The sequence below is a fragment of the Taudactylus pleione genome, unplaced genomic scaffold (genome assembly GCF_031769625.1).
Source record: "Taudactylus pleione unplaced genomic scaffold, aTauple2 ptg000034l, whole genome shotgun sequence".
Lineage (NCBI taxonomy): Eukaryota > Metazoa > Chordata > Amphibia > Anura > Myobatrachidae > Taudactylus > Taudactylus pleione.
This window is the reverse complement of record NW_028284436.1, coordinates 2,440,432-2,462,281: the sequence shown is the minus strand read 5'-3', so window position 1 is coordinate 2,462,281 and position 21,850 is coordinate 2,440,432. Positions and strand designations below refer to the sequence as shown.

The 21,850-nt window shown below is 48.4% G+C and overlaps 1 protein-coding gene across 1 annotated transcript in view; it reads left to right on the top strand.

Moving 5' to 3' along the window:
* Nucleotides 1–21,850, top strand: part of ADAM12 (ADAM metallopeptidase domain 12) — a 736,937-nt gene that overhangs the window by 640,431 nt on the left and 74,656 nt on the right. The window contains exons 15-16 of the mRNA XM_088452195.1: nt 19,413–19,521; nt 19,612–19,810. Coding sequence (XP_088308321.1) covers nt 19,413–19,521; nt 19,612–19,810 — 308 coding nt within the window. The remainder of the gene's footprint in view (nt 1–19,412; nt 19,522–19,611; nt 19,811–21,850) is intronic.

The following is a 21,850-nucleotide window of genomic DNA, read 5'->3' as shown; positions in this document are numbered from 1 at the left end:
GGTAATGGGACTCCATTCCTTAGGGCTGTAATGAGGAGTGCATGACCGTTGCCTGAGAAAGCACACCACAACATAGACAGCCACAGGACACATCCTGAGGACGTGACCGGCACCCATCGTCCTGCTCCTCAAGTGCAAGTGATGTCATGAAGTTTAGTGACTTGATGACATCATGATCTTCGACTGCGTACGACTCAGGGGCCAGTAACGGGGCTGGAATGGGCGCACAGATGCAGACACAGAGAAAGTACAGTAAGGGCTTGGTGTGGGTGTATAGTTATACATTGTGACTAAAATGGGCAAACGAAGCCAACTGGAGGGTTTAGGCTTCTGGGTGCTATAACACTGAGGTATTTTGTACGGATGACCATCAACTATAAATGGTTAGCATCGCCATCGATGGCAGACATGCATCAATGATTTCTTCCTCTCCTAGCACACTGCGCTTACACAAGCCCCTGTTGCACCACGTAGCCTTGCACCCTTCCCTGTTTGGACTGCTGCTTAAACACCCTCGCCCCCTATTGCGCCGCTCAGCCCCATCTCCTTACCTGATTGGCCTGGTCCCATCCAGCAAGTTAATGGTTTTATGCTATCAATGTTAAGCACCGATGGCACCATCAATAGAGACCACCAAGGGTTAACCCTTCGTCTGCCACTCCTAGTAGCTTGCACACACTGATGATAATAATGATGACTGTATCTAATTGGCTGCACACGTCTAAAACACACCCATTTCTGAAAAAAAGGGCGTGATTCCGAGATGGACACAGGGCCTGATTCAGACCCGGTCGTGAGCGCTGAGCGCTCACAACCAGGTCGCATGCGCGAGACCCGGCTAGTGAAGGTCAATCCATCACTCCGGGTCTCGCAACAAAGGGGGCGAGCTTTCGATGTTGAGTGACAGCTCGCCCCCTTTGGTGGGCGGGCCGTGGGGGTGGCTGACCAAACGGAGGCATTCCCATGAGAACGCCTACCGTTTGGGGCCGGCCCCACTGACATCACGAGTGATGTCAGTGGAGAGATTCCGGCTCTGTTAGAGCCGAAATCTCTCTGGGGCTTGTGGCCACGAGACCCTACTACAAGGGTCTCGTCGCAAGCCCGATGATCAAGACCATCGCGACCTTCATCATGGCCGCTCGCAATAGCTGTGGGTGGTCACTCACAGCTATGCGAGCGGCCAAGAGGCCGATCCCAAAAAAAAGATGCCCAGCCCTGATTCAGAGCGAGCGCTCTGTCAGAGTGAGCGGCTCTGAATCAGGCCTACAGTGTAGATGCTGCATGAAGTTGGCCAATGTTTTAAGTCTGCGTCTGAGTCGCAGTGTGCATGCGTTACGATGAGCCGCAGCATTCGGTGGGCGTGGTTAGGCAGACGCGGGCGTGTCGCTGACAGCAAAATGCGACGTTCAGATCGAGAAATGGCACCTGTTATAGGGCACAATTTGCTACTCCGTTTGCATCTGACTTTGAATAAGACCCATTGGGGTAAATTTACTTTTGGGCGATTTGCAGGTCGATTTGAGGAGTGATTTAGCACTTCTCAAATCGACTCAAATCGCATGCAGTGAAACCGTTTTTTCACTGCATTTACTATTAGTCGATTTGTTTTGCAATTTGCAAAACAAATTCGATTTGAGTCGGTTTTGAAGAGTGATTTGCTGTTCGATTTGGTTCATGTCCAAATCGAACGGCAAATCACCCTTCAAATCCCTTTTCAAATCCCAGACACAACAAACTGCTTCATGCTTTCACTTTCAGCATGAGCAGTTCGTTGTCACACAGATACATGCAGACATCAGTGAGATGCTTGCATGTATCTGCCTGGAAAAAGTGTCTAAATAGTTACATTTTAAAAAAACAAAAACGTGAGGTCACCCCCTAAATCATAACCAGCCCCGGACTTTGCCAACCCAGTTCTGGTTGACTAAGTACAAGGAAAAAAAGACGTAGGATCTCCCTGTACTTAGTACAACCAGCACAAGGCTATGGGAAGCAGGGCTGGTTCTGGATTTACAGGGAAAAATTTGCATAGGGTCTCCCTGTAAGATCCAGAACCAGCCCTGGACCCTTTCGAACGGGGGACTGATGCCACAGCCAGGGGAGCCCTATCACCTGGCCCACAGCCGCAGCATCAGCCCTGACCGTGAACGGCTCCTCCATTGTACTCAATGGTGGGAGCCACAGGGTTACTAAAGTTTATCCTGCGGCTCCCACCATTGACTTCAATGGAGGGAGCCGTTCATTGGCTGAGAGGCGGGGCCTGACCTCTCTCAGCCAATGAACGCACAGACACGGAGCTTCAAAGAGTATTGTGTGAGTGTATGTATGTATGTATTAAAGTTATACTTTGTAAGGTGTGTGTGTTTCTTGGGACATTTCTTTACAGGTGAACTACAAGTCCCAGTGGGCCCTTAATGCCCCGCATGCTGGTACTTGTGGTTCTCCAAGGACCAGCATGCAGGGGAGGCTTGCTGGGACCTGCAGTTCTACCGGAAAGACAATGTTTATTTATATCTCTTTTTACACCACACTGTCACAATCAACCCGCCACCCACCGCCTAGGGGTGGCGGGGATAGCCCCGGGCTATCAGCCCAGGCTAGAGGTGCCCTGGAGAGGGAGACCCCTTTTTTTGAGGTGGTCTCCAACTCCCCAGGGATCCCTGGCCTGGGCTGACTAAAGGTCAGGGCTGATGCTGCGGCTGGGGGCCCCGGTGATAGGGCTCCTCTGGCTGTGGCATCAGTCCCCCTCTACTTAGTCAACCAGAACAGTCCGGGGCTGGTTGTGTTTTGGGGGTGACCTCACGTCAATTTTTTTCATAATGTATCTCCTTAATTGCTTTTTACAGCCAGGTACATGCAGGCATCTCACTGATGTATGCATGTATCTGTGTCAATCCGACCTGCTCATGCTCAAATCGAAAGCATGAAGCAGGTCTATTGTATTGGGGATTTGAAGAGTGATTTGAAGTCCGATTTTGAGGACGATTTCAAATCGAATGATAGTAAATAAGGGTTTTGTGTGTTGGGCTATGTAAAAGTACCAATGTTTTTCTGATGGTCGATTTGAGTCCAAAGTCGATTTGAAGTCCGATTTTACATGTGATTTGGCCTTTAGTAAATACTCAAAACCAAAATCGAATCCAAATCGAATGAAAATCGCACCTCAAATCACTCAAAATGCCAAATGGACCTTTAATAAATACCCCATTATGTTGAAAACTAATTATTTAATGTACATCACTCATCTTATGCTGGGCACACACAGCCAGATAAAATGTCTGTCAGACCGATATACATTTTATCTGGCCGGCTGCCAGCCGCAGATGTCGCCGGCATACACTGTGAGAGAAATCTCACAGTGTATAGCCCGACATCCGCGCTCCGCCCCCAGGGGAGGAGACATTTCCCTGTTCCTTCCGTAGGAAGGAACACAGGAAATGTCTGTCTGTCGGCCGCGCTGGGCATACACTGCCCGATGCAGCCAACAGTTACCGGGTAAATATCGCATCGGACGGGCATGCTGGACAATCCTGCATGCCCGACCGAGCAATATTTAACCCTCGGTCGCCCGCACACACGCTACAATTATCGGGGCGATCCACCGATATCAGGCGGATCGCCCCGATAATTGTAGCGTGTATGGCCAGCATTAGTAATAAAAAACCTTTAATATACTGTATATTGACAAATAATACCTTTTTTTTGCACTTTAAAAAAATAGCTGAGACTATTCAGTACATGTAATGATGGCAAATCTTTTCCTGTAACAGCTGTGATGTAACATTGGAAAAGCCTATTCTGTGTCCGACGTACATGAAAAACAACCCATTCTCTATTACGAGTAATGACTTGCAAACCTTCTGCCCTCGAGACTAAGGGTTATCCCATTATCGCCGACCCTCAATCAATACAAATTGCAAAAAACCTCATTTATTTCTCTGAAAGATAGTTACGTTGTCACTGCAGTCACAGTTACATTTCATTTTTTGAATCTTTTGCTGATTGTTGATGTGACCGGCGCAGCGCTGACCTTGACACCAGCCTTCACGGGCTCTTGTAGAAACTAGTTTCATGGCATTTTCCAGAGGCGATGCTTACTGTCTCGTAAGTAACGATAGTAACAGTTATTTATGTTCATGGAAATGTGCCGGACGCCGCTCACCTAAGTGGGAATAGATCCCCTCGTCTTTTCCTGTGCCGTATTGGAATTGTATGATCATTTTTTGGTGTGATCAAAACATTGGACCTTTGACGAGCAGCAATTTCTTCTGGACTGTGATCATCAAATGCACATTTTATAAAGTAGACTGACAGTAACACATGGAGGCAGCTAATTTGTGACCACAGGCCCTCATTCAGAGCCGCTCGTAAGCGGCCACTCGTTCGTTATGAGCGATGATCGCACATCTGCGCATGCGTACGGATTGTAATACACATGCGCGAACCAGTCAGTGCGTCCGAAAATCGCTTGTTCGCTAAATGGCGAATGCCTGCTATTTTGAGTGACAGGAGGAGGCGTATGTGGGTGGTAACAGGGGAAGGTGCTTGAAAACGGGGAGTGGAATTCAGAACGCAGGCGTGCTTAAAGGTCAAAACGGGCGTTTTAAGGGTGTGCATAATTAATACAGCAGCGTCATTGACCACGTCACTTGGTTGTTTTATAGTCTGAACTGCTCGCAAGATTGTGGTAGGAAAAACCAACCACAAGAATAGCGAGCAGTTCATACGCTGTTCGATGTACTCGATTAATCTATTAAATAGCGGACATGACGTATGGTGCGAGCGGCCAGGGGGCGTATTTTTCCAAAAATGACCGCATGTTTTGTTCGCTCGTTCAGACATAGAAGCGGCAACAGACCGCAAAGAGCAAACGGTTCATTTAAATAGCCACCCCCTTTATCAGAACGACCATCCGCAAATAGCGTCCGGCTCTGAATCAGGCCCATAATCAGTATTCACTAATGGAAATTCACTGGGAACAAGTAACATCATTGAGACATTGGGGCCTATTAATCAATATTATTTTTTACTAAAAAAAAATAATTTGAAAATGGGTGCCTTGCTTTCACGCCCTTTTCACATTATGTTAGTATCACATACATGTATTAAAGGGAAATTAGAGTAGTTTTCATGAAAAACTACTCTATGCCCCTTAATTAGCATATTTTTAGTAAGAAGATTGCATTTTCCGTACTTGTAATGGGAAATGTGATCTGCCTGAGATTTACTAAAAATAAATTGTAAAAATATAAGTTGGAAAGCCGTGTGATAATAACGCCGCCTTCAGATGGCGTTACCTGGGCCTTCCCCACTGTCCCCGACTACTGGTCTGCTCTGACAGGCAGAGCAGAGCTGGGAACCGGCCCCTAGCTGATCACTGGAAAAATAAATAGTTAACAATAAACAAAACACTTACCTGCATCTAGGGACCTGAGATCGGTGCTCCGGTGCTGTCCTCTGGGGCGCCGGTCAGCTGTTCTCCCGGCTCCTGCACTGTTACCCTGGTCAGCTACTGCATAGAACAGCTGACCAGGGTCACAGGGGGTCATTCAGACACGCTCGCGAGCGCAGGACGCTCGCAAGCGGGTCGATGTTACCCCAATGCGCATACGCACGACGGAGGGAGCTCCGTCGTGCGCATGCGCGAGACCCAGACAGCGACAGCCAAGCTGTCGCTCCGGGTCTCGCACCAAAGGGGGCATGCTGTCGATGGTGACTGACAGCACGCCCCCTTTGGTGGGCGTGCCGGGGGCGTGGCTGCCAGACGGAGGCGTTCCCATGGGAACGCCTACCATCTGGGTCCGGCCCCACTGACATCACTCTGATAGAGCCAAAATCACTCCAGGGCTTGCGGTCACCGAGACCCTACCGCAGGGTCTCGTCGCAAGCCCGATGGTCGCGATGGTCTTGACCATCACGACCATCTTTTTGGCCGCTCGCATATGCTGTGGGTGGTCACCCACAGCTATGCGAGTGGCCAGGAGGCCGCTCCATTTTCAGGTAGGAGGGCCCTGATTCAGAGCGAGCGCTCTGGTCAGAGCGTCTGGCTCTGAATCAGGCCCACAGTGCAGTAGCTGGGAGACCAGCTGACTGGAGCACTAGAGGGAGGACTTCACCGGACAACCAATCACCGAAGGTAAGTGTAAGTGAGCAGTGGGGGCCGCGGGGAGGGGCGGGTAAGGATTGAATTGGCAGGGCATGCGCGGGCACCTTGCGAAAAATGCAGTGAGAAGACTGCAGAGGACATACGCAGGGACAGAGCTTTATCACAGTCTCTGTCCCTGCAAGGGATTTTTGATAAATTCCTGTGATATCTCCTAAATTCACAATGCAAATTTAGACGAAAATATCACACTACAACCGCATTGGAAATGAGGATTTGTAGTAAATAGGGCCAAAAGTGTTTGCTGTCTCATTGGAGAAAGGAGCCACTGCTAAGACATAGGTAGGACCGGGCACCGTAGGGTGTGACCACTGGAGAGGCCATCCTGGTGTATGCTCATGTGGGGGTGTTTTATAAATGAATAGGGCAGTAAGTAGTGACGTTACAATTGGTGCAGTCGCCCTGGGGTGGCACCCTGTAGCCAGTAGTGCTGTTGCCTGTACAGCTGCCCAGAGAATCCTAAAGACAGTGTGACAGCAAAATCGCCCTGCTCCGGCACTGTAAATTGACCAGGCCCTACAAAGACCCGGGTAATACCCACTCCCCACTTCCCCTTAGCACCCCTGGTTGTGGGTGATGGTAGGGATCTAGAAAACTCAGTTTATGAGGCATTAATTATGGTACATTATAAACTTAACACGGTTGTATCAGGTCTTCATTTCCCATTTTAGGATGATACACTATGTAGACAAAAGTGATTGGACACTGACAGCAAATAGATCAACAAGATTTTATTGACGTCAGTACTTTATAGGTCCAACACGTGCAGTGATTACTGCAGGCACCCTCCTTGGCACACTGGACCTGATCAGAGCCACTCGCTAGATGCTATCGCTCGCACCCAGCGTATGCAAATTCGGCTAAGTGACGGCATGGCAGGCGCTCGCTTCGGAAAGGCATAAGCGCGCCCACTTTGTTTTGGTGAGCGATCACTTTGTCTCTATAGACACCCTTTAGCTTATGAGGAGACGCCCACTAGCGCACGTCATCTCCAGGAAGTGTATTAAACATTGGTACATTGAGGACCATCGGAAGCGATCGCAGCGCTTGTGGTTGCCTTACCTTACCGAAAGCACTGCGAGGACTTCAGTGTAAAAAACAGGCATGTGACGTGTACTATGACGCTGCGTGTTAATTATGCACGCCTCTGAAACGGCATTGAAACACTCAGGCACGCCTGCGTTCACAACTCCACTCCCCCGTTACTACTGCCCTGCCCCTGTTACCACCCGCAAACGGCCTCTCCTGTCACTCATTATACTGGGCTGTTTTTGCTGGGAGAGTGAGCGGATTCCGATCGCTCCGAGTAGTTCACTACGCACACAGAACGAGGTGTATGCATGCGCGGTCGCTTACCATTGGCCGCGAACGAGCGAGCTCCACTGTCTACAAGTTCCTGGATAACAGCAGGCGGTATGTTTTTTCCATTCTGCCTTAAGTACAGTGACCAACAGTCATGCTGAAGACGGTCCAGTCGGCCTAGAACAACATACCTGTCGCTCCAATTGGTCCCAGAGGTTCTCAATGGGGTTAAGATCTGGACTCTGAGCTGGCAAGTCCATCCGGGTTACCACATTTTCTGTATACCAGCGTCGCCCTGGAAACGTGAGAGGTGGCATTGTTGTCCTGATAAAAACTTTTGTTGTTTCCGTAGAACTGCAAGTGCATGGGTCTTCCAACGAAGTGTTCATGTCGAAACCGCCACATTAGTCGCCATTTGGAACCCGTGTGCAATGGTATGCATGGTTTACATTTATCTTACGCGGGGGTGTCCAATCACATTTGTCTACATAGGCAGATATTCAATTATCCGCAGGGTTTAAAAGATTCGCCTCTGAATGGAGATTCGCCTCTGAAAAAGAATTGGGGGTTTGGGGTGCAGAGTTGCGGAAACACACCAGCAGCCATGGGACAGTACCCCAAAGGTAATCTGCGTCAAAAAAAGTAAAAAAATTATCTTTGGATCACCCCAAAAAAGTACTTTCGTTCTGGGGGGGGAAAAAAACAAAACAAAGTTGCGGGACAAACTTAAAAACTAGCGAAATAGACTCCAGGGGGTCCCCCAAGTATGCCCCAGGTGTTTTTTTGTTTGCAGGTGTTTGCTGAAGGTGCGTTTTTTAAGTTTTTTAAAACATCACTTTAGCGATTTTTACCCATGCTAGCACCCATTTTCATGTACCCCAAATTTGCTGGGACTACTTATTTTAGGCAAAAAAAACTCCTAAATGCTATTCTTCACCACTTGTGCAAAGATGCTAATTAACCACAATTGACAGCATTTAAGTACCCCAAATACCTTCAGCAGGGCTATTCGGGGGTATCTATAGTGATCCCCCATGTCAGTGCATCTTTGGGGGGTGTCAGGCTGATTTCCCCAAATCTGACAGCACTTTTCGCCTGTTTGAGTTTCGCCGGGACGTGATTTTGCATCCTTTTGCAATTAAATAGGGCGAAAAGCGGGGTCGAGCGCGATACTTCTCCAGGGGCAAAACCAGCGATGAGGCCGGCAATTGAATACAGGTGTTAATGAGAAAGGACTGAATCATAGCAACACATAAAAACTGTCCAAATACAGTATGCAGTCCATCCAACATGAGAATATTTGTGACTGATATCAGTCAAATCACCGGCATGATATAGGTACTATGGGGGTCATTCAGACCCACTCGCGAGCGGCAGTACGCTCGCAAGTGGGTCGATGTTCCCCACTGCGCATGCGCACGACGGAGGGAGCTCCGTCGTGCGCATGCGCGAGACCCGGCGAGCGAAGGACTTTCCATCGCTCCGGGCCTCGCACCAAAGGGGGCGTGCTGTCGATGTTGATTGACAACACACCCCCTTTGGTGGGCGTGCCGGGGGCGTGCCTGCCAGACGGAGGCGTTCCCATGGGAACGCCTATCGTCTGGGGCCGGCCCCACTAACATCACTAGTGATGTCAGTGGGAGTGATTTTGGCTCTGATAGAGCCAAAATCACTCCAGGGCTTGTGGTTGAGAAACCCGACCACAGGGTTTCACTCACAAGTCCGATGATCGCGATGGTCAAGACCATCGCGACCATCTAGTTGGACGCTCGTATATGCTGTGGGTGGTGACCCACAGCTATACGAGCGTCCAGAAGGACGCTCCATTTTAATGGAGGAGGGCCCTGATTCAGAGCGAGCGCTCTGGTCAGAGCGTCCGGCTCTGAATCAGGGCCTATATCGTGCCGTGTATGGGCACGATATCGTACCTAATATCGTGCTGCGCGCTCCAGCGGGGTCGTACATCGCATCCCCAGGGACCGCACGATTGCTGGCGGTGACAGCACGATCCATCTGCCGACGGATCAGCAGTCGCCACCTTAAGGCTCTGATTCTGAGTCGGCTGCAGTAGCGTAGTCGGATGTAGATGCATGCATCGAAGTCGCACTACGCATTCGTCCAGGTAGCGTGCGCACAGCGATGGAATTACAGTGAGGCGTGCGGGAGACGCACTGTCTTTGAAATGTTTTGAAGATTTAATTGGCGACGCCAGGGAGGTGGCATAGCGGATGAAGGGAGATGGTCCATCGTATGGGAGCGTCTCGGGCGTGTCGGTGAAAGCGGTTACGCAGAGAGATGCACAGCTGCTCCCATAGGAGGGCCATACTCCGACCCAGAAATTGCCATAGGGTGGCCTATAGGAATCGTTATGTAACACCGCCGACTCTAAGCCCGGCGGATGAAATCCAGACACTGGTAGGCTGGCAGATGAAGATCCCGACTAGGGTAAGTGGGTACCCTAACCCTCCCCTCTTCTCCCCCCTCCAACCCTCCCTTAGTGGTTCCTAACCAAAACCTCCCCCCAGTGCCTAAACCTAACCTCCTCCCAGGGGTACCTAAACCCAACCACCCCTCCCCGCACCCTAAACCTAACAGTCCCAGGGGTGGTGTCTAACCCTAACCTACCCCCGGTGATGCCTAACCCTAACCCCCACCCCCCCTTCCCGTAGCCTGTCCCTAAACCTAAACCCACCCCCTGCGGCTAAAAGCTCCAGACGCCCAGCTTACCTACGTTCGGTATGCCGGGCATCGGGATTTCAGCGTGGGGCTAATGATAGGTGTTGGTATTTAGACGCTGATCTATAGTCCCATGCTGGGCTTTCACTGACGGGATTTCGGCGGTCGGAATTTCGACCACCGACTTCCTGACTACATCCCGGTCTACAGACGTACCAATCGGTATAGTCAGTGGGCGTCTCTGTCCTTGCACATTCGGACGCACGGCTGTACATCATGGACGGGCTTTGTAGCGGCAGTTGCATAAAGTCGCAAACGTGCGATCGGCAAATGACACAGACGGACGTGGTAGCCCCTTAGTCTTTTTGACTTGTAGCAAAAGATTTTGCAAACTTACAAAACCTTATAGACAGATACATTACAAAGACTTTATAGACCGATACATTACAAAGACTGTATAGACAGATACATTACAAAGACTTTATAGACAGATACAAAGCAGCATTTAGTTAATATATAAGTAGACATGAACACATTCACCAGCCACCCTTCTATCTGCGCATTGAGGTGGCTTCTGTGGCGTCTCTGCTATAATAAGTAGACTGAAATGAATGCGTCTCGCTTCCCTGGCATTGATTTTATTACAGCTCTACAAGGATGTTCCTCACAGAAAGCAAAAGCAAAATGAGGAATTACTTCTCTGCCCCAAATTCATTTAGCATTTTAGCTTTCCGGCAGACAGTCGCTTTGTTTTGATGCCCGAGTAGTTTTATAATAGCCGCCTGTGCTTTATTATATAATACGGTATTTAAAAGATATATATATATTTTTTTTTAAATCCAACGTAACATCCTTAGAGAGGTTTAAACTTTCCCTAACAATGTAGTATTTCTGTTATGTTCATGTCAGTAAAGCGTATAGGGCCTGATTGGGAGCCGCGTGCAATGTCGGTGCTCACGGAGGTGAGCGTTTTCTTAGTTTTTTTGCTGCTGCGCATGTGTTAAAATCCTTAGAAAGTCATACGGCGAATGCGTTATACTGTGTACGCACAAAAGCGCTGTCGCGATTAAGGTGTACGGAGTGTGAAATGCATTGACAATGTATTGGCCGGTCCCGGGTGATGACTGGAGGCGGCTGTTCAGACGCACAGAGGCGTAACATCTTATGGGCATGTTATGTGAAGGTGACAGGCGTGTCTCTGAACTGCTTGTTAATCTTAGGGCCTGATGCAGAGTTTTGCGCAAACCCTTGGCCGCAGCAGCGAATCACAGAAGCCGGCAGGAGGAATCTATTTACACAAGATGCCTCTTGCCGCGTCAGCGTATTTTAGCATCGCTGCTGTCGTCCAACTATGAATCAGGCCCTCAGACGCTTAATCGCTCACATTGGGAGTCGCACCCTGGCGGAGATTCTGCACCTAGCATGGTGCTGGTGCCCGTTTACATGGTGCAACCAATGGTTGGATCTATTGACGCATCAAGCGGCATTACAGCATCTAAAGATGCTCATTGTGGGCGTCTCAGTCCCTGCACATTCAGATGTACAACTGTACCGCAGGGAAGGGCTGATCCCGGTATTGGCATAAAGTCGCGGACCCAACTATGGCAAAAGACGATACAGTTGTAGCAGCAGCGTGTGACTAATGGTGGGTACACACTACACGATATGCTCCCTGAGCGATATCGTGTAGTGTTGTCCCCGGCAGGCTGTGCTCAATGTCGTTCATGACATTGAGCACAGCCGCTGAACGATATCATTAACGATATCGTTCAGCGCCAGGCTCTCTCCCCCATTCCCTGACATGCAGCAACCTGACGAGGTCATCAGGTTGGCCTGCATGTCAGCCCGATGAACGATGATGACGAACGACCCGCGGGAACGCGCGTCGTCGTCATCGTTCATCTTTTTGGGGTTAAAAATGGACGATAAAGTGGACGACTGAACGATAACGATATCGTTATCGTTCAGTCGTCCACTTTATCGCCCAGTGTGTACACACCATTAGAATCAGCCCCATGGTGCAGTTTAAAAGCCAGTAGTGGTGCCCCAGATTCTTTTTAGAAATAAGTACTTATCTTTTCTATAATCTATTGTTTTGTTTATTTCTATAGGTGCATACACACACAACAATTTTTTGAACGATTATCGATAAACGATATCGATTATCGTTCATCATTGAAAAAATCGTTCACTTTCTAAGTTAAGACAATGAACGATTATCGTTAATGCGCGTTCACGTTTGTAGTTCAGTCAGACTGACCAACTCAACGATTTTCATTAAGGGAATATTCAAAAATCGTTTGTACTTCAAAATAAACGTTCATTACATTAGAAAGTGAACGATTTTTAGTAAACGGTTTTCGTTAATTTTTCCCTTGAAAAAATGAACGAAAATCGTTTACTAAAATCGTTCATTTAGCAAATCGATACGTGTGTATGCAGCTTAAGCATTTAGCTGACATCATTGTTACTGTAATTAGTGAAATTGACAGATCCTTTAGAGCATTAGGAATATAAAACAAAATGTAACATGGTAGAGTGCCAGTTGGTCTTGAGTCAGACAACATTCTTGGCAGAATGAAAACTTTGTAAAGGATTTTAAAGGGCTGAGCGTAAGTGCAAGTTCCCTCATATCAATGGTTTCCTGATTTGTTTTCACTAATATGTTTAAGGAAGAGATTCCCAAATGCTGTCCTCAAGGCACCCTAACAGTCCAGGTTTTAAGGATATCCATGCTTGACCACAGGTGACTTAATTAGTACCTCAGTCAATTTGACTTAACCACTTGTGCCCAACCACGGTTATCTCTAAAACCTGAGCTGTGTTTGTGAACCTCTGGTTTAAGGTCTAATTTGCTTTTAAATCCCTCTAAATATATAATTACATGCAGGGGCGTAGGAACGAAAATTTTCATGGGGGGGGCAAAAGGCCAAGGACTACTATAGGGCCTGGGACCCCTTATTCTCACGTTTGGTATCTAGTTTTACGAAAGTTGTAGCAGTGACTGTAGATATGCAGACTCCTAATCCTATGTTCGTTTTCGTCTGTGTTTCTGGGGTTGGCCTCCCCTGTTTCATTGTTTATTTTACTATAAAAATGTATTTATACATTATTAAATAAATATTATTAATAATATTAACTACTAATTAGTACAATAGCTGTTAGAAAGATAGATAAATTCAATTGTTCTTCCTAAAAATATACATTTTACATAGTCATTAGCCTAGTTTCATTTGTTTGGGAGTATTTTTAAATCTACAGTCACTGCCTCACTGGTTATGGCATGTGCTATAATATCTGGTATAGAAGTGTCCTCTTCTATCTTTGCCGCTTTGCCATGCCACTTGCCGAACACGCATGCGCCATGGTATGCCAGGCCGCAGCAGCATTCGCACCATGCAATCCTATGGAACGTGCATTCGAATACAGTGGGCACGCGACTCGCACCATACATGGCGTGATTTGAGCATTAGCGGCAAAGATACAAGTGGACACATCTGTATCAGGCTTGCCGACATTTAGCGCCCTTCTTCCGGGAGGGAGCTATCGGGCTTACATGGTGGGGGGCATGACACTGTCAAAGGGGGCGGGGCCTGGCAGCTGATGCATCATTGGGGGCGGAGCATGGGCGTGATTGCACCATTGTGGCTCCGCCCCCTCATCACAAAGCCAAGATTAATGGCAGCAGGGGGCAGAGCCACGATGACGCGATTCTTGCTGCCGGGGTTTATACTTTTAATCATGGGGGGGGCAGACATCGCCGGGGGGGGAAGCTTATCTGCCTTTCCGGGGGGGGGGAGTGGCACCCGATTATCGGGAGGCTCCTGGCTGAATCGGGAGGGTAGGCAAGTATGATCTGTATGTGCTATGATCTGGCGGCAATGAGACTGCTGCTAACGTTTTAACCCGTCCGCAGGCCGCAATCATTCTCTCTGTTCCATTGTTGTACACATTACAAGAACAGTCCATGGGAAGTGCAGCTTCCCGATCTCGTGTGTCTGCTTATGCTTACTGCAAATTGTGATAGGAAAATGAGTGGGACTTCTAAGAAATGAAAAAAAGCGTTTGCATGAAGAAAATGTACACAGAACAAACAGGAAGATAACTTTATTTTGGTAAACAGAAACAACAATAGTTGGCAAGTTCAAATAAAGCTTTTATTATCATCCTTATTTTCATTTCACTCATCCCCATTCACTTCTGTGTAGAAGTTCCCGGTGGGAGGAAAAACACCCCCTCGGTTCCTATGCCCCGGATTACATGTATACAGTATATGTAAATCTGGAGGTATGAAAGGCTTATGCTACAAATCAGGATTCCATATCGGCAACTTTAGTAAGGGAATGGGTATGATATACCGATTCCCGTCAGCGGCAGCCCGACAGGAGCAGAGTGCGACGCAGCGGAAGCCCGACAGCGCTGGAAATCTCGATCGTGGATAGGTAAGTATCCACTAACCTAACCCCCCTAACCCTCCTTAGGGGTGCCTAACCCTAACTTCCCCCCCCAAGTGCCTAACCCTAACCACCCCCTTCCCCGCTACCTAAACCTAAGTCCCCCGGGGGGGTGCCTAACCCTTAGTCCCCCCCGGGGGTGCCTAACCCTCCCTCCCCCTAGCCTAACCCTCCCGGGGGGGTGCCTAACCCTAAGTCCCCCCCAGGAGCCCTAAACCTAACCCTCCCCCCCCCCCCCGCAGCTGTCCGCTCGCGGCGCCTGGCATCACTACGATTGTGATGCCGGGTGCCGGTCTCCCGGCGTCAGGGAAATGCGGGCATCTACATCTAGACGCCCGGCATTTCACCCTTGCCGGGATAAGACAGTCGGGAAGCCGGCTGCCGGTATATAGGCAGTCGGCTTCCCGATTGCCTCCCTTAGTAAGAGATCAGCCAGCAGTCTCAAATCTTAATTAGGATGCCTGGTGCAAAGAAACCTTTTGGAAATATTGCTGTGTTGTCATTTAGATCTTCCACCCCATATGCACTTCTGTATTATACCATTTGCATATTAGCCATGTGTGTTACGCTAGGGATGGTTATCAGTGGGATAGCTGTTGATTATCACCATCGATGGTGCCATCAGTGGTTAACATTGATGGTATGAAATCATCAAGAGAGGGGGGGGTTGGACCATTAATGGTTTCACCCACCGATGGTCTCACCCATGAATGATCATCCCTGTTCTATTGCTCATCGGGAAGCAGGCCATTCAGAAGTGGGAGCGGGGATTGTCCGGGTCATGTTGGGGATGGAGTTAAGCTCAGTGTCCTGGCACCTGGGTAAAAGAAAGAGCCATGGGCAGCGACAGTGCCACCCACAGAGACCTGTGCTGGCACTGATCGCACACCCCTGCTTTTCAACTGTCAATATGTTTGTCATGCCTTCATCATTTATACAGTATTTGTTATATGCAATTACTTAGGTGTAAGCTCCACCTAGTGGTCAGAGTGATATCTGTTTCCCAGATGCACCCTGGGTAGGTCATAGTGCAGACTCCATCGTAGTGGTGCTATCTATTTCTCCCCTCAGCACAGCATCGATGGTGAGATCTGCTGTCCATTCTGAATCATGTTTTATGTTTGCTTTGCATTATATCATTGCATGTTGCAATCACATTCCATGTTAGATTTTATTTCAGTTTTGCCATAATCTTCTATTACTGTACTACAATAAACACCATTCTTCAGATTCTAACTCTGGATAGGATTTGTTGAAAAGTATGAGTGGTTATGCTGTCTGTTTAATTATATAGACCAAAGGGAAGTATATAGGTAAACTAATATTTATACTATTTGTCACAATTCCTTTTGGATAAGTTTTACCTTGAATCTGAAAGACCCCGCAATTATTCCTCAGAGCATGCTGGGCTGTCTCTTGGGGGCCGAAAACAAGAACAAGACGTTATCTGGTTTAATGGAGCAGAATTATACATTTTGTGAACTGTACAAAGACCAGAAAAATAGTCTTAAAGCTCAGTGGAAATGTTGTCCTAAGCTGTGTCCTCAATTAGCATAGCTATGAATGACCAAGCTATATAAAACACATTCGTCCCACGATATCCATAATGACCCAGCAATCACTGTCCCGCAACATTTTGTAATCTGGGTTGTCAAGGAAATATACATGTAAATTTGTTTTGGAAGTCTGAACGTTGGCCGATAAATTGCCTGATGCAGAGGTAGGTGCAATGCCAATGTTGGCAGAGTTTAGTGATTATTTGGTTCTGCGCATGCGCAAAAAAATCTGAAACCCCAACGGCACATGTGTGCGCAATTGTGTATGGGATCGCTGGCATTAGGAACGGCGAGGCAAAACCATGAGCGTTCCTTAGTGGGTGGCCTGAAGAGAGTGCAAAAAAGGTCCGTCTCATGGGCGTGTAGCGGGCAACTCTTTGCAACTGGCTGCATTGTTCAGACGGAGCGCAGCAGCCACAGAGGCCAAGTTTAGCTGGAGTTGAGAAGGAGACACTGCACCTGCCATAGGCTGGCGCAAGGGACAATGGTGAACATGGTGGTTCGCCGATGGTGGATTGTTTAGAACCACCAGCATAATTATATCGTTCACGGGCATTGAAAGTGCCAGTCCCAGGGCTTGCACCGTCCGGTGCACGCTAGTGCAAAAGGGACAAAAACTAGCATCTGCACATTACCGCCACTACGACTCCGTAAAAAATCGCAATCGCGGCTGCAGTGGCGTCCACTTCTGTATCAGACTTAAAGAGTGGTTGACCTGCCACCTGACTACGCAGCCTAGTTTGCTTACTGATTTACAGTCACAGATACACTTCCACGTTTCACACTGATCTGATTGAATCGGTGGAATCCGCTCGGATGTGCGGACAATTAATACGCACACATGGAGGGACAACTTGCACATAACTGATAGATAGTAATGAGTATTAACCACATTAACACATCCCAAGCACTAAATGGTAGATAAATAATACAACACAGCTGCCAGTGCAGGTCCCTGGCCAACCAGATTTTAAATCCTGCTGGGTCAAATCCAATTCATTAGAGGTGATTGCTAAGAATGAAGCTGAAACCGTGTCTGATTCAGGGATGTGCGTGAATGCAATCGCAACTGCGATCTCGTACGCCGCTGCCATGCAAAAACACACTAATGCAGGCAGCACGCCATTGAGATTCCCCCCCGGTGGCTTCGCAGATCCAAGCAAGTGCGTACAAACATGCAGCGGTGGTCGCAGATCCTTCGATAATCGAACATGTGAGTAATCCAATGGTCGCGCAGAATGGCCGCGGGAATTGAGACGCTGGAGCCATATTTTCTGCATATGGAATCACAGATGTAGGTTGAGACACACCCTGAAAATGGTCACGACACGCCCACGTTTTTTGCTGCCACTCCCTGTTACGTCACAAAAAACAGCCCACGTCTGTCAGTCACTTGCGAATAAATCCTCACTAGCGCCGTGGACACATTTGCAGTGCGTGCGCATTGAGGCTAAGACTCGTGTGCAGTCGGCCCATAATCGCTCAGCTGCGAAAATATCGGCACTAGTACATATTTGAATGAGCCCCTGGCCGACCATGGGCCTGATCTTGAGTTGTACATTGGCCCTCATTCAGACCCACTCGCGAGCGGCTGTCCGCTCGCAAGTGGGTCGATGGTCCCCACTGCGCATGTGCACGACTGAGGGAGCTCCGTCGTGCGCATGCGCGAGACCCGAAGAGCGAAGGACTTTCCTTCGCTCGGAGTGTCTCATCAAAGGGGGTGTGCTGTCGATGGTGACTGACAGCACGCCCCCTTTGGTGGGCGTGCCGGGGGCGTGCCTGCCAGACAGAGGCGTTCCCAAGGGAACGCCTACCGTCTGAAGCCGGCCCCACTGACATCACTAGTGATGTCAGTGGGAGTGATTTTGGCTCTGATAGAGCCAAAATCACTCCTGGCCTTGCGGTTGAAAAACCCAACCGCAGGCTTTTGCTCGCAGTTTCGATGGTCGCGATGGTCAAGACCATCGCGACCATCATTTTGCACGCTCGTATATGCTGTGGGTGGTGACCCACAGCTATACGAGCGCCCAGGAGGACGCTCCATATTAATGGAGGTGGGCCCTGATTCAGAGCGAGCGCTCTGGTCAGAGCTTCCGGCTCTGAATCAGGGCCATAGTTCACACAGCAGCTGTGTCTATGGCGATCGAGCCCCCCCCCTGCTATACAGTGCCATAGTTACCAGCATTGTACAGGGAGGATCAGGGCCACAATGAAGTGAATCAGGCCGAATTGTGCTATTGGCTGCTCACTTCACTCAGGAAGTGGCCGGCGCCGGGTGGCCGTGGGCAGGCTCGGGGAGACTTGACTACTCTCCTTGGCGTTCGGGAGAGCCACCTGAGATCCAGGAGCCTCCCGAATGTGCCGGGAGGGTAGTAAAGTATGGAGATGACCCATTTCTCCAGCTGTAACACAAGTGATAGGCCTTCTTTTTATTTATTACGCCTCTGCGCCAAGCATATGTACCGCCTGCTGTCCTGCTATTGCCATCTCAGGCAGGTGACAGCAGAGGTCCAGGACATGAACAAATACTCATACTTGCCGACTCTCCCGCAATGGCCGGGAGCCTCCCGAATATCTGGTGGTGCGCCCGGCCCCCCGCAGGAGAGGGCAAGTCTACCGATCTTTTGAATGTATCAACCATATAACCTAAATGTGTCTACCTTAATGCATGTCTACAGAATGATGGTCGACCTAATGAAATTTCGACCGTTGACATTCAGAATGTGTCGACCTTCTGAATGTTGACCTTTTTAGGGGTATATTTACTAAGATTAGAGTTTTTAGAAATGCAGATGTTGCCCATAGCAACCAATCAGATTCTAGCTATTATCTTGTAGAAGATGCTAGTTAAATGTGAAGTAGAATCTGATTGGTTGCTATGGGCAACATCTCCATTTCTAAAAACTCTCATCTCTACCCCTTAGTTTCAAGCAGATACCGATAATAAAATTAGCTACCGTAGTGAATATTACTGACCCTTTAAAGCCAATTCTGCCCCTTGTGTATAGATGGAAGTATGCCTTATTGCAGTATAGCTATGCGGATCCTTTACTAGCTCACTTTACTAGAGCCATGTTCAAAAGAATCTGTGCAGTGTCTTCTATATCGTCCCCACTAATTCAACCTTATTTAAATATTTCATCTCTTTTAAAATTTGCTATAGTTCTACTTTCTCTCCAAGAACAAGTGTCACCATCCGAGCATCTCAAGACAATGCCCGAGAGCGTTACCTAACATATGGCTAATGTGCTGATATTTCAGGTGCTAAACCCGCCCCAGGTATTTGTTTTGAGAGAGTGAACTCTGCGGGAGACCCCTATGGGAACTGCGGGAAGGACTCTGCTGGCTCCTTTATGAAGTGTGAGAGCAGGTAGGCAAGGCTTTATGTTTGTTCATAGAGAAGATTACGGGATGATTCTACGTCTCAGTGATACTCTAACTGTTTTGCTTCTGTCTCTAGAGATGCCAAGTGCGGGAAAATTCAGTGCCAAGGTGGCGCAAGCCGGCCAGTGATTGGCACCAATGCTGTCTCCATAGAAACGAACATACCCCTGCAAGAAGGTGGCAAAATCTTGTGTCGGGGGACCCATGTTTATCTGGGGGATGATATGCCGGACCCAGGGCTGGTTCTAGCTGGCACAAAATGTGGACATGGAAAAGTGAGTGTCTGGGATCCAGGGGGCACTTATGACGACTTTTATGACAGCTGGTGCACTCTTACCTGTGTAGAAACTGTGCTGCAACCCCACAATTTGTATCATGCACCTGCTTATCACTACAACAAGGGATTGAGCTATTAGCTGCCATCAGGGTGTCCCTGTTCTCCAACAGACACTGGTCCTATCGCCTCTAAGGGAGCTTCAGTGTTTCTCCTGGAATACTGCTGTGTGCAGCCTCATTTATATCTTTGGTCACAAGATTGGGGGAACCATCAGGACCAGGACTGGACAGGCAATCTGGTATTTACCAGATAGTCTGGTGTCGCCTGGGCTATTACTAGGTTACTCTATGCCCCCAAAACATTACAAAATGAGCTGCTTAGTAACATCATTAGAGACAGACCCTGATTAAGACCTCATAGCAAGATACTGGTTTGTTTCCCTCTTTACATCCTCCATTTGTCAAGAAAACTCACATCAAAATGGGCTAGGTTGATCAGGCCATCTCCGTGTCCCCAGGTTTGATTATGGCACCCTGAATAGATGTATGTATGTATGTATTGTATGTTAGATAGAGTATGTTACTCTATGTTGTAGAGTCTCAGCAGTGATTTGCTCTTTGCACTAGCTGTCCTTTTTGTCAGCACTCTTGCCCCCCCACACTTTCACACCATAGCAGAGAGGCAAGGTTTCCCACCCCCAAACACATTACATGCACAACCAGTGTGTTGCAAAATAATTATTTATTACTTTGAAGCTAATGACGTCAAAGGGATGGATAGAATAAGCCACTTTGCTTAAAGAGATTGCAGGGTTTCTCTTGATAAAAAGTATAATTCAGTTATTACTAACAAATCTGCCTGGGGCATGCATAGTAATATGCAATAAACACTCCCACAATTACTTAAATTACAGTTAATACAAAATATTGACTTCATATCTAAATAATAGATATGAATTAATCAACTCATGGAGTTGTTCTCTAATAATAAACAATCTATAGCTCTATCACACTGTGGCCCTCATTCAGAGGCGGTCGGAGGATGCAAGCGGTCGCTCAGAAACTGGGCGGCCGCTGGCATCCTGACCGCTCGCCTCTGTTTCAGTCGTTAGGCTGTGGGTTTACACCCACAGCTCTAACGACCACTAGGGTGATGGTCGCGATGGTCATAGACCATCGGGGCTTACGACGCGACCCTAGGGTAGGGTCTCACTTGTCGTAAGCCCCGGAGAGCTTCTGGCTCTGTCAGAGCCGGAAGCTCTCCACTGACATCACTAGTGATGTCAGTGGGGCCTCCCCCAAACGGCAGGCATTCCCATGGGAACGCCTCCGTTTAGGCTGCCACCCCCCCGGCCCGCCTTCCAAACGGGGTGAGCTGTCAATCAACATCGACAGCTCGCCCCCTTTGGAAAGAGACCCGCTACGACCGGCGCTGTCGGTCGTAGCGGGTCTCACGCATGCGCACGAAGGAGCCGGCTCCCTCATGCACATGCGCACTGGACAAACATCGAGGCGGCCGTGCGGTCGTAGACCGTACGGCCGCCTCTGAATGAAGTCCTGTGTCACTTAGGGATCTTTGTGTGCACAATTGGAAACCATAAGTGCCACAAGTCCAAGTAGTCGCTCTTAGTGCAGCTTGTTTCCCTGTAGCTTGTCCGTCTTCCCTATCTAGCTTTTTGCGGTGCTCTTTGCTTTATACAGTGAGCTATTCTCCTCCTTCCTCACTCTTTCAAAATTGCACCTTTCTCTCCTGTTACGTTACCGCGCTTCCATAGGAATGCATGGTGCGATTGCAGTGCACGCCATAGCATGCTGTAGCCTATGCAGGCGCAGGGATTTGCATGCGCGCATTTGTAACTGGGTGCATCTGTACTTACAAAAAACCGTGGGAGCTTCTGACTAATATATATATAATTATTTTATTAAAAATCTGCTTTGAAAAAAGTGTTTTATTTAAATAATCGGAGCATGTATTAATTGCTTGTACCCTGCTATTGCCATCCTTCAATAGATAGGGAGATGATTATCAGGGCCGTAGC